This window comes from Anoplolepis gracilipes, chromosome 10, assembly GCF_047496725.1.
Source record: "Anoplolepis gracilipes chromosome 10, ASM4749672v1, whole genome shotgun sequence".
In the NCBI taxonomy this organism is placed as follows: Eukaryota; Metazoa; Arthropoda; class Insecta; order Hymenoptera; family Formicidae; genus Anoplolepis; species Anoplolepis gracilipes.
The window spans coordinates 7069328-7083102 of NC_132979.1; the positions used below are offsets into that span (position 1 = coordinate 7069328).

A 13775-nucleotide genomic window follows, 5' to 3' on the forward strand; every position below is an offset into this window, starting at 1 on the left:
ATTATTACGAAAAAGTTGTAGTAATGATAAAAAATTTATTATTTAAATGTCATAATTATATATTACTGCATATATATATATATATATATATATATATATAATATAAGATTTAATATATTTGCAAAAAACTTAAATATATATTCTAGATAAAAACATTTTATCTTTCTTATATGTTTAAAAGATGACGATGATGTATTGGCAAAACAACTCGACGACGACATTGAAAATATTCACAAGGCGATTGAATTATTAAATAAAAGCATAGTAACGCAACGTGAATTAGCTGTGCAAAATCTAACCACATGGAAAGAATATAAAGATAGTATTCGGAAAATAAAACCTTGGATTGAAGAAGCGGAATCTAAAGCAGCTACGATGGGCAGCAAACCTACTTCTTTAAGTCAAGCTATTCAAATGTTAGAATCGGCTAAAACTTTTCAAGCTCAATGTCAGCAGCATCTCCCGAAGGTTCAAAGTTTGTCAATGATTAGCCAACAAATAACTGGAAGAACAGTGGCATCTGATGAAGTTGATGCAGTGTACACACGATGGAACGCAGTTCACGATGTGGCGGTGCAAACGATGACTAAATTGGATAAATTAGTCGCGTCATGGAACACCTTCGAATCGGAAGCGAAGGAATTCAACGAGTGGTTGCAAGATAGTGAAAAAGAAGTTCTTAAAGAACCGAACGTTCAGACACCCGAAGCTGCCAAATTGGAGAAAGAATTGGTAAAATTGAAGGAATTTAACAAGAGCATATCTGATCATCAGGCTCAATTAATATCACTTACACAAATTTCCGATCACATCAGTCATGGTTTGTCGTTGGATGCTGCTTCTCTGCTGAAGAATCGTGTCGCTGAAATGAAAAGTAGAGTGAGCAAACTTGCGGATATGGTTCGACATTACATTAATCGTGTCTCCGATTCATTGTTGGCACGACAGGAGTTCCAGATGAAAATCACCGATTTCGAAAACTGGATGGCAAGGATGAGATCCAATATCAACGAGATCGAAGACGTGAACGTAGATGATGTCGATACTAATCTGCAAGCAGTGCACGCTTATCTCCAAGAACACTCGGAGAAACAACCGACGTTCACGGCAATATATAATGAAGTGAAGCAACTATCGTCACAAGGTTCTGTGTTGGAAGCTGCTGCATTGGACGAAACCTATACGGGTTTGGCAAAGAAATACAAAGCGCTAGAGGACGACTTGAGAGAAAAGAAAAAGGGTCTGGAAAAATGGACTGAACTTTTAAGTTGGCACAATGACGCTAACGCGCAATTAAATCATTGCAAATACGAAACTGAAGCCAGAAAACCAACCGTTGCTGATCTTGATAGACTTTCTTCCGAATTTCAAGCTATATATACAAAAATCAACACTTGGAAGGAACATGTTCCTCTAATGGACAGTACTCTGGGAATACATATTCGTGACAAGCAAGAAAGACCAATTACTGCGGCTATTTTACTGAATGAGCTTGAGTCTAAGGCCATAACGTTGAAGACAGATTTATCTACCAAGCGTGACAAGTTGGAGAATCTTGGTGCTAAATGGGACAATTTCAGAAAACTACAGCAAAAAATTACGGAGGAAATTGTCAACACTCAAAGCAGTCTACAAGATATTACGTATACCGTTGATACTTGCAAACAACTCACGCCGGCGATCGAGAAGATTGACGATCTGATTAAAGAGCATCAAAGACGAGAGCCAGAAAAGGAAATTCTTCATCGAGAAGGTGATAACTTGATAAAGGAAGATCAACGAGCAATAACTAACATTCAAGTGGTGATCTCTTCGGTCGAAGGTAATTGGGAAAAAGTCAACGAACTCTTGCATAAACAAAGGAGGCAATATGCCGAAATGGACACCGATTGGATACAATATCAGGAAGCCAAGGATAAGTTAAATAAGTCTATCGACGAGGCGAAGAATCTCTGCGAGTTGGTAAAACATGTATCAACTGATATCACTCAGGCGAACATGGCTTTAGATAAATATAAAAGAGCTTTGGAAAGCTTAAAAAAAGGTAAACAGTTTCTAGATAAGATGGATGCTAAAGCACAGCAGCTAGTGAAGGAGACGTCGTTAATGCCGAATTTTAAGGCTCATGTAATCGAGTCGGATTTGTCCGATATACGAAAAAAATATCATGAGATTTACGCCAAAATAATCGATCGGACTCAAATGTATGAAACGCAGGTCATCATCTGGAAGCAGATTGAAGAAGCAAAATATCAACTTACAAGATGGCTCAGTGATACGAACGAAGCACTCAATGCCGTTTGTGAATGTTTACTTGATGAAAACGGACAAGCGCGATTGGCCAAATACAACGAAGAATTGCCAACTTATCAACAACTTCGTCAAGGTATTGCCACGAAGACTGAACAGCTAATAAAATTAAACGATGACACGGATATATCGACATTGAGAGCTCTCAACACTTTATTGGACGATCAATTTAAGCTTCTTAAAGAGACCGCGGATAAGCTCGCATCACTTACCTCAATTTTTAATGAAAAGAAGAAAAGTGTCAAACAAGAATTGAAAAAATGCAGTGATATGATATCGAAAATCCGCGAGGAGATAATAAAATGTGACGATTTGACTGGTGAGAACACCAAGATTTTGCAGAGAATTAATAAATGTCAAGAATTAAAAGCCGAGGTGGAGAAATGCGATTACGTTATTTCGGAAATTGACGAGAGATTGACAAAAATGACATCAGAGTATCCAATTATATCGAAATCCAACTTACCAAAAGAACTGCAGGCGTTACAACTTCGCAGAGATGGTGTGGCCAGTCATGCCGACAAAGTCAACGCTACTTTGGTGGCCTTCCTAACGAAACTTTATCACGAGAAATTTGGTGTTTTACAGCGTATGGTAGCGACTCATAAGGATAAAGTGGCTTGGTGTGAGCCCGAACAGAGCAGCGATCGTTATAATCTTGAAGTAAAAATGGCCTCGCTGACCGATGTCGAAGCTGGCATTGCCGATTGCGAGGCAAGAAAGATCGATACGGATAATTCGTTGAAACTTCTAAGCACTGTCGAAAGTAGCGAAATTATTTCCGCCTTGAGAAGTGAACATAATAAAGTTTCTGCTGATTTAGAGTCTTTGAAAGTTAACTATTCAAAAATCAAGTCCGTGCTAGAGCAGAATATTACCTTGTGGCAACGATACGAACTCATGTCGGAAAATGTTATTTCCTGGCTCAAAGAGTACGAAAATAAAATTAGAATAGAGGCCACAACGCTCCTAAATCCAGATGAAATTAATGCAAAGATTTCCGAGATAACGCAGCTCGAGACGAAAGTCAAGGATTACGAAAACGAAATAAAGGATCTGATTGCGCTCGGAGAAGAGATTACTACAGTTAGTCCAGATTCACGCGTAGCTCAATATGTAGGGCATTTAAATACGCGTTATTATTCAGTTGTCAAGTTCCTGGCTCAACATTTAGACAGACTGAAAGAGTTTGAACAAATTAAGGATCATTATGTTTCTAACGTGAAGGAATTAGAATCATGGCTGAAAAATGCAGAACAGAAATTAAAAGTCTTCGATGAGATCAGTGGTCCGAAGCCAATGACATTTTATCAGTCTAAATTAAAAGAATTGAAGGTATTTGAAAAAGAACGCGAAACTGGACAAAGCATCTTAAATCGAACGACGGAAACGGGTGAAATGCTTTTTGCGAGAATAACACCAGACTACAGGGAACTTATCAGGAGTGAGCTGAGAAATTTACGCAGCCGCGTAGAAGCGTTAACCGATCGCACAAACGTGATCTACAAGAAAATTGAGAGCGACATGATGCATCGATCTTCATTCGAGGACAAATATTCCCAAATAAAGCAATGGATAATTGAGGCACAGAAAAAGTTGGGGGACAAGCAGAATCTGCTACCAACACTTCAAGAAAAGAAACTCGCCTTGCATTTGTACAAAACTATTGCGCAAGATGTTGGAGCTCATCGAAATATCTTACAACAACTTCGGGAAAAACTCGGAGCGACACCGGACGACGAAGCCAGCGAAATGCTCAACAGTGTAATAGAAGCACACGAGAAACTGTCCGAAGACGTGGCAGACCGGATTAATGTGGCAGAGAAACACGTCGCTAATCATGAAGCTTATTTCCAGACGTTTGAAAAAACACGAGATTGGATTAATACAGTGGTGAATGAGATGGCATCCATCGGCGAGGATCTCTCGATAGACCGAGACACAGCTAAATCTAAGATTGCTTTAATTGAAAATGCGTTGCAACAAAAGTCTGAAGGCGATAGGATTATAGCCGATTGTAATCAACAATTGAACATTATTTTGGAGCAGACTTCGATAGCGGGTCATTCCGCATTATTAACAGGCTTCGAGCAACAGAAGAAAGTATGGGAAGACTTGCTTCAACGATGCATCACGAGCAAAAATAAATTAAATCATCTATTCGATCAATGGTCTGAATTTGAAAGAATGGTTGAACATTTAGATTCCTGGCTCAAGCAGATCGAGACGCAAGTGAAGGATCAAAGTTTGAAAAGTTCGGAGGAAACAAAACGCACCCATTTGCAGAAATTAAAATCTTTAGAAGAGACTATTGTGGCAAAAGGCGCGGAGGTCAACGCGATGGTCGAGAAAAGTCAAAATGTAGAAGCAGACTTGGCTACCAAAGTATCTCGTCTAGCTACTAGATATCAAGCTGTCAGGAATCAAGCGAAGGAGGCTATAACGAAATACGAACAATACATGAAGGAGCATAGTCTATTTAATGAAAGGTACAATCAATTTCTCGATTGGATTACTGAGGTTCAGTACGAATTAAAAAAATACAGCGAGATTGTGGGTGATTTGGCAGTCCTACAAAGCAGGCAGAAACACATCAGAGATCTCGGTGATATCAGAACTCGTGAAAATGTTCGTTTCGAATCCATTATTGATCTCGGCGAGAAGCTTTACGTGCACACTTCGCCGGACGGTAGAGAGATAATTAGACAGCAGCTGAGAAATCTGCGCAGTTTATGGGACGGCTTCTCTGAAGACCTGCAGAATTTGACGCAAAAGTTGGATCAATGTCTCATGCAGTTTGCCGAATTTTCCTTGTCTCAAGAGCAACTAACGGCTTGGCTGCGAGACGTGGAGCGCGCGATGCATCAGCACACCGAGCTGAAATCTTCGCTAGAGGAAAAACGCGCGCAATTGCAGAATCACAAGATTATGCATCAAGAAATCATGTCGCACCAGACGTTAATCGAGTCAGTTTGCGACAAAGCACAACAGTTGGTCGATCAGACTAAAGATACTTCGTTAAACATCTACTTGCAGTCTATCAAACAGCTATTCCAAAATATTGTTATCAAGTCGCAAGATTTGTTAGAAAACTTGGAAGACTGCTGCGAGAAACATCACCGTTTCAATCTCCAATGCAAATGTATCTCCGATTGGTTAAATAGAGAACGAGAAAAGCTGACCGAGTACAATGACGTAACGGGCGAACGATCCGAAATCTCTCGCAGATTAACAAACTTGACGATATTAAAAGGTAATCAGGCGCAGGGAATGGAACATCTTACGAGATTGAAGCAAATTAGTGAGGCTGTGATTAACAGTACCGCACCGAAAGGTCGAGAAGTTATAAATAAGGAAGTGACCACTTTGGAAAATAATTTGTATCAATTGCTGAACGAAATCGGTAAATATACATTAAAAATCGTCATTTCTAAATATACGTCTTTTGATTTAATTCGTTCCGTTTAATCATTTATATTCATCGCACTTTCTTTCATTGCTAAATTTAATTCTTCAGAATCTGTAGAGGAACGACAGAAAACAGCATTGGAGAAATGGCAGAATTTCGAGGATCAGCTGGAAGCTCACACAAAGTGGTTCCGTTCTGTGGAAGCGATATTTCGAGACCAACAACTTCAACCAACATTGAAAGATAAGGAAGCGCGACTTCGCGCATGTAAAGAGGAACGCGAAGTTATTGCGCGAAAAGAACGGGAAATAGACGAGTTTGTGGATAAATCACATAGTTTGCTACACTCAAGTAACATCGAACGCATCAAGCCACTGATTTCTCAAGTCAGCAACAGGTATGTTAAATTATTTCCAATAAGAAAGTTGTTACTCTCATGTTATCAGAGAACTGTATGTACATATGCATACATAAGTTTCGTCATGATGTAAATCGAATTCTGATTTTAAAAGAAAAAAAAATTATTATCCATTTTTGTATAACGAAAACATGAATAACATTTATTTTCGCGGAAGAGAAGTTTAGCTTTTATAATTTAATAATTAAAATTATTTTTAGAATGTATAAGGAACTGATTTCAACATCATGTATATTTTAAAACTCTTCAAAGAAAAGCTGCGACTTTATTAATTATATTGAAAATCTCAAAATAGTCTATTAATTTCACAGAAACTGTTATCGAAGGACTGTACTTTATTTTACGTTACCTGTAAAAGTTTCTACCAATATTTAATTCATAAATAAAGAGATGTAATAAAGACACGCAAATACATATAATAAAATAATAAAATTTTAGGTATCAGTTACTGCACGTTCTCAGTAAGGAAGTGATAAATCATTGCCAAACCATCGTAGACGAACATCGTGCTTACGAGGAGAAACTGACAGCCATCGATGTCTGGCTTACGCCTCTTGAAAAGAACCTAGCCATCTTGAAGGAAGATGAAATCAACGCAGATCTCGAAGCGAGGAATTCGCGTTTGCAAGTTTTATTAGCCGAAAAAGAACAGGCTGAACGTCGTTTAGACAGTCTAACATCCCTCGGAGAAAGAATTCTTCCAGATACTTCCGCTCAAGGGCGCGAAACAATTAGACACGAACTGCGACATGCTCGTGAACGATGGGATCGCTTGGCCGAGGGCATCACCGAGCAACAAAAAAAGCAGGACGCTCAATCCTTACAATGGTTCAGCTATCAAGAGACTATGCAACAAATTCTTACCTGGTTGGATATGATGGAACGTGCCGTGAAGCAAGATTCTTCGATTGTGTGGTCCTCTTTGCAGGAGATAAAATCTAAGCTACTCAAATTAAAGGTTTGCATCTATTTGCATATATGTTCACTTCTAATATCTTTAATCGTTCGAATGTAAGTGTGTAAAAAAAATGATAAAAAATGTTAATTGTATTATTTTGATCATTTTATTTCAGACCTTACATCAAGAGATTTTGGCTCACAAACGTATTATCGAAGGTGTTTCCGAGAAAGCCAATGCTCTGAAACAAGTCACTCAAATTCGACCGGACATTCATGAAAAAGTCGTTTCGGTATCGAAAAGATACGAAAAGCTAATAGATACCTCCCAAAAAGGAATATCCAACTTAGAGGCACTGCTCGATATTTTTCAACAATTCCACGATCTTCAGAAAGCTTATCAAGATTATCAAAAGCGTCAATGGGAACGCTTAGCGAATTATAATGATTATACTGGAAATAAAAGTACTCTCCAAGCCAGACTGGCTAAAGTTATAGAAATACAAGACAGTCAAAGCGAAGGTGACCTGAAATTGAACGTTCTTGAAGAACACGTGGTACGAAGTGCGCATATTTTACCCTCTCGGTCCCAGGAATCTATGGAAAGAGATTTGGCTAATCTTAGGTAAATAATATATTTACAAAAAAAAATAATTAAAAAATAAAAATTATTTTATTCATATATTTAAGAAGTATTTAAAATTAAAAATAAATGATTTCTTTCTGCCGATTAAATAAATGTACATCGCAGACAATCTGTTTCTTTAGATTCGAGAATAAGAAATTCGCTACAGCCGTATGCGATACGCTGCATTGCCTCGAAGAAAGAATACAACAATGGAGTGAATATGAAAATTTGTTAGAACGTCTACTTGCTTGGCTTACCGACGCTGAAACATCGTTGAAGAATTATAGCCTGAAAAACACACTCGAGGAAAAGCAGGAGCAGCTTGAAAAATATCAAGTAAGTTTGGAATTTTACGAAAGAGTAACGTTTCGTTATAGAGATGCAATTTTCTTGGCTTTACGCAAATCTGAAAAGTGTCCCGAATATCTAATATTTTTAACGAATATTGATTTATAAAACCACCTTGTTTATATCTTATCACAGAATTTTTCTTATCAATATGAAATAGTAACATCATTTGAAGTGTGTACATTAAGATGTCCAATTTTAATCTCATAGATATAACTGTTACCCCTTATTGTTAGATGTAGCTTTTTTCTTTATTTTCTACGGAAATGTAATACTAATTTAAATTTTAGTAAAAGTTATGCTTTTCTTCCTTTATATGTTTAATGCGATAAATTATGCGGACATTTTTGAGTCGACGAAAAAACAAAGGGGAAAACATACCCCCGTCTACCGTCAAGCTTTTAATTCCAATCCGAGAGCATAATAATCTCCCGTGCACAATGATTGTATGTAATAAACTTTCCTAGGAACTACAAAAAGTTGCCGATTCGCGGGACACGGATGTGACAGAACTAGTTGCGCTTGGTGACCATCTCGAACAAGTAAGAAAGTAATATATGCGAAACTGCAAATATTACCTTATAAAAAAGGCGAGATTGCGAGAAAGGCGGGTGATTGCAACAGCTTTACGAGAAGTCTCTCCGATATGATTGCTCTTTTCTATGTATAATCTTTCAGCTTTGTAATTTTTGCCAGAGCAGAGATGAAGGATGTCGACGCTTCATTATTTTGCGATTCTATTCACGACACTCGCGATTAGTGATATGAGATACGATGATGTATCTGCCTTTTTATTGAATAAAATCAATATTTTTTTTTTCATCAATGCCACGTACACAATAGATATAGTTTTAAAATTTGAAAAATTAAAAATCATTAAAATCTAATCGCCATATGACTATAGTCTTTAACTATAGTCACATATGGCTAAACAATAATTAATAAATATTTTTTTAAGAGCAGATATCCAAATGTTTGTTTGTTAATAACTTGTGATGAGCTTGATAACACATGTTAAAATTAAAATTATTAAACAATATGATATCTTCAAATGAATATAGATTTATTAAATTATTTATTTTTTCTATATCCACAAAAATCTGAAACTTTGTTAAAATTTTAGCGATCTATTGATTTACATTTAATGAATATTGCGCTTTCTTCAAAATTTGCGATAAAAGGATTCTGGTTTTTTGCTGCACGAATGGAAGTAAAGCTTCTGTAGCGTTGAGATTTACATCAATAAGAGCCTGATGTGGATATAACATTAAACTTTTCATAATTTTCTATATGCATATTTTTTATAATAAGATCTAACTCTATTACATTTACTGTTAAACATATTTCTAATTATTACTTGCTATTAGACAGGCTTCTGCTCATGCAGAAGGAAAGAATTCTCTTACTTTTCTTCACACATATAAATTGTGTAAAGAGAGAACAATTTTTTAACGAATATTACATAAGTAAACGAAATATACTAAAAGTGATTTTTTTGCAGTCATTGATCGTAAATCTTCGACAAAATGAAGCTGAATTCGATAAAATGAGCGACGATTCGTCGGAATTGATGCAGATCAGTGGCGAAACTAGATTTTCTGTCAGCATTCAACAAGTGACATCACGTTTCCAATCGATTCAGGCAACTGCTAAGGTAGGCATAGTAATATTACTACAAGATACATGTATAAAATAAAATATAATTATTTTGAAATATAATTTTATTTTTTATTAAAAATATATACATGGAAGAAAAAGAAATTTTGCTTTCTTAAGAAAAATTATTACTGCATACATTAATGCATATTTGATATATAAATGTTCAAATTTTGTTATTATAATTAATATTATATATATAATTTATTTTTTATGAAATAAAATTAATATTAATAAAGGAGAAAGAAAGAGAGAGAAAATGAGAAGAGAGAATTCTCCTTTTTTTATAATATATAATAATAATCGATGAAATATAACCCATACTAGTATAAAATATGCTTTGCCAACTAAACTTTATTTCGCATTCGTAAAAAAAATTATACAATTCTACTCTCAGGAACTCATAAAGAAATGTGAACAAGCGGTAATAGATCACGCCAGTTATTTGGATCGTTACAAGCAATGTTCCGAATGCTTAGCGAATACGAGAGCATGTTACCGATCCATCAAGGAAAATGCCAGTAGTACTCGTCAAGAGCTGATCTCGAACGTCGATACTTTGAAGGAACTTTTATCTCGTCAATCTTCATCTACGCTTTTGATAAACAGCACCGTCGAAGCTGGAGAACGATTATATCCTACAACTGGCACGGACGGCCGAGATATTATTCGTCAACAGCTGTTGGATCTTCAGCAAGCCTTTGAAGAAATCTATGACGCTGTTGCTTCGACCGAACGCGAATTACAAGCGAAAATTTCGCGCTGGTCCGGTTTCAACGAATGCAGCGAGACCTTTGAAAGCTGGCTGAGGGTCACGGAGACTCAGTTAAAGCCGGAAATCGAACTGAAAACTACCCTGGACGAGAAACGTGCCCAGCTACAAATCTACCGCACTATCTTACACGATGCTCAAACGCATCAGCAAAATCTGCTAGATCTCCGTGACAAGGCTGATAATTTACCCGATCGCACCGATAAGATCGATCAAACGCTGGACAGTTTAACAAACCGATACGACACCCTATTAAAACGCGCGACTAAATTCGTGGAAAGATACGAAGGTATAGTGAGTGATCATCAACAGTACAGCAAGTCTGTTTTAGACACGCACGAGTGGTTGGATGCCACGCACAACGCTATAAATCTCTGGGGTGATGTAGAACTGGAGAGAGTGTCTTTACATACAAACCTAGATCGTCTGAAAAATTTATTATGCAGTTTGCCAGAAGATGAGTCGCGAATTCAGCAAATCAGATTTCTGGGTGAGAAAGTGATACCCGGCACTTTGGAATCAGGACAGATAAACATTCGTTCGCAGATAGATTCCTCGCAGCAAGAATGGGAAGGTCTGATCTCTACCGTTAAGTTCATCATCGAGGCGTTGGAAAATAAGCTTCAACAATGGAACGAGTTCGAAACGTTGAAGGAGCGATGTCTAGTGTGGATGAGAGACACCGACACAAAGTTACACGCTGTCGATCTCAAATCTACTTTGGCAGAGAAGAAAACTCAACTTGAGAAACTGCGCGCTCTTCAAGGGGAGGTTCGCGCCAAGGAACTGGAAATCGACGCTGTCGCCGAGCGGGCTCAGCAACTTCACAAAAATATTACTTCTCGCACTTCCTATATATCAGAACTGAGTATCAAATATCAACAGATTTCTAGTAAAATAAAAGAACTTAATAACCGTTGGCATCAATATGTCACCACGCATCAAGATTTTGATACTCAATTGGCAGAGTGCACCACTTGGCTAACGGATATCAAAAATAAATTAGCATATTGCTCCGATTTAAGTGCATCCTCACAGAAAGATCTGGAGCAAAAGATGGATATCGTGCAAGATTTATTATTGTACAAAGAAGGTGGTTTTTCGAAAGTTCAGAGTATTATTGAATTAGCCCAGGCTGTTTTAGCAAATACAGCTCCAGCTGGTCATCAAACAATTAATGACGCTTTAGCGAAACTTCAGGAACAGTGGAGTGCCTTGGCGTCCAAGATGTTGGAGACAAAAACAAACTTAGACGATTCGATAAATAAGTGGGCCGGTTTGTTGGAGCAAATACAATCTATCAATAATACAGTGGAATACATGCAGACATCATTCGACGAGCTTTCGCAATTCCAGACGACGATGTCGGAGAAGAGAAGTCAACTGGAGCGAATCAAGATGCTCGAAGAAAAAATTCGTTGCGAGAATATCGAAGTCGATGGTCTCAAATCCAAGGTCAATGAAATGATTGCGAGCAGCCAGCAAGGTTTGGCTGCCTCGCAGGCCCAGGATATACTTAACAGATTCGACCAACTTTTCGAAAAGATTAAATCTTTGTTGGCCGAACGGGAAGAACAGTATAAGGATCATCGGCTTTATAAAGAAGCTCATGACGATCTCATCGGTTGGCTTAGTCGGGCTCGCGAGAAAATACCGTCCATGAAGCAGAAATCGCTCAGCGATAAGTTGGCGATCGAGAACGCAGTATTGCCACTTGAGAGTTTGTTGAATAAGAAAGCTCAGGGTGAATTGTTAGTGGAGCATTTACAACATACTGGAAAAGTTGCCTGCGCTAGCACCAATCCCGCTGGACAAGAGATTATTAGGAACGAAATACGAGCACTTACAGAAAGTTTTGAAGGGCTGTTCAAAGGTAAACAATCATTTAAATAATATTTTTATTTACCACAAATAATTATATTTTACTTGACTAGCATATTACATGAATATAAATATTGATTATGTCTTTTTACAAATATATATTAATTAATAAACTGTATTTGCTTGCAGAAATTCAACAGCAAAAAAATCAACTAGAAGCTACTGTAAGTCAATGGCGTGATTATAAGGACGAATACGAAAGACTCAGCGATTGGTTGCAACAATTCGACATTCTCATTAAAGCTCAGAAGAATGCTCTTTTGCCAAATTTGGAAGAGAAGGAAAAACAGGTGCAAGAAGTGAAAAAATTGCGCGACGACCTGGCAAAGGGTCAAGAGCAGATCGATAAATTCAATAAAACGGCTGCTGGTTTACTCTCGTCTCATTTAGACACTTACGTTAACAATCAGCTGCGGCATTTAAATTCACGTTATCAGGTGCAAATGAATCTCGCCAAAGACGTATTGAACAAGGTCGAGACTAATCTGGCTCAACATAAAGAATACGAGAACAATCTTGAGAAGGCCCGTGATTGGATTCAGAATGCCAAGCAAATCGTACGTCAAGGAACAGAAGCGGCCTCGAGCAGCAGTCGTGAAGAATTGCAAAGTAGACTTGACAAGATTCAGGAACTGTTGAGAAAACGCGAGGAAGGTCAGAATCTGGTACATCTAACCGTGAATTGCGGCGAGAAAATCATGAGAAACACACGATCGGACGGTCGTGAAGAGATCAACAATCAGTTGAAGGAGATTCAAAACGACTGGGAACGACTGGTAAAGAAAATCTCAACCACAAAGGTGCATCTTGAGACGAGTCTGTTACAATGGGCGGATTACAGTTCTTCATATTCGCAACTACAACAGTGGATCAACGATCGCGAGGCTAAACTACAGCAAGTGTGCGAGCAAAAAGTCTCCAAAGCTCGAAAAGGTTTAGCTGGCTTGAGTTCTTTGGCGATTGGAGAAAGAAAAGCGAATTTGCGACAAACGAACAGTATCGTGCAGGATATCGTGGCATTCGAGCCTATAATTCAGTCAGTCGCCACGAAGGCTGAAGATTTGCAACAGGCGACGCCGGCTACGGAAATCTCCATTAAATATGAAACTCTGAGCAAGCAAGCTCAAGAGTTATACGCCAAGCAGAAAGAGACTGTTGAGCAACACCAGGCCTTTATTGATAGCGGCAACGAATTTATTCAATGGATACGGGCAGCCAAAGAGAGACTGAGCAAGTGCTCAGAACCTACAGGAGATAAGGAATCCTTGGCCAATAAAATTACGCAACTCAAAGTTTTACAAAGCGAATGCTCCGAAGGCCAGAAAAAGTTAGAAAAAGCTCTGGAACAAGGTAACGCCGCCTGTCAAATTGCAGATGCTGAAGACAAAGAGATAATCGAGGAAGAAGTGGCGCTATTACAAGAAGAATACGATAACTATGTGTGAGTATATAACAA

The 13775-nt window shown here is 37.9% G+C and overlaps 1 protein-coding gene across 2 annotated transcripts in view; it reads left to right on the plus strand.

The window, feature by feature from the left end:
- Msp300 (Muscle-specific protein 300 kDa) overlaps window positions 1–13775 on the plus strand; it is a 67978-nt gene that overhangs the window by 19790 nt on the left and 34413 nt on the right. For both annotated transcript variants that reach the window (XM_072900082.1, XM_072900081.1), the window contains exons 15-23: window positions 182–5713; window positions 5828–6116; window positions 6576–7095; window positions 7211–7659; window positions 7803–7998; window positions 8478–8552; window positions 9512–9664; window positions 10064–12311; window positions 12449–13760. In XM_072900082.1, coding sequence (XP_072756183.1) covers window positions 182–5713; window positions 5828–6116; window positions 6576–7095; window positions 7211–7659; window positions 7803–7998; window positions 8478–8552; window positions 9512–9664; window positions 10064–12311; window positions 12449–13760 — 10774 coding nt within the window. The remainder of the gene's footprint in view (window positions 1–181; window positions 5714–5827; window positions 6117–6575; window positions 7096–7210; window positions 7660–7802; window positions 7999–8477; window positions 8553–9511; window positions 9665–10063; window positions 12312–12448; window positions 13761–13775) is intronic.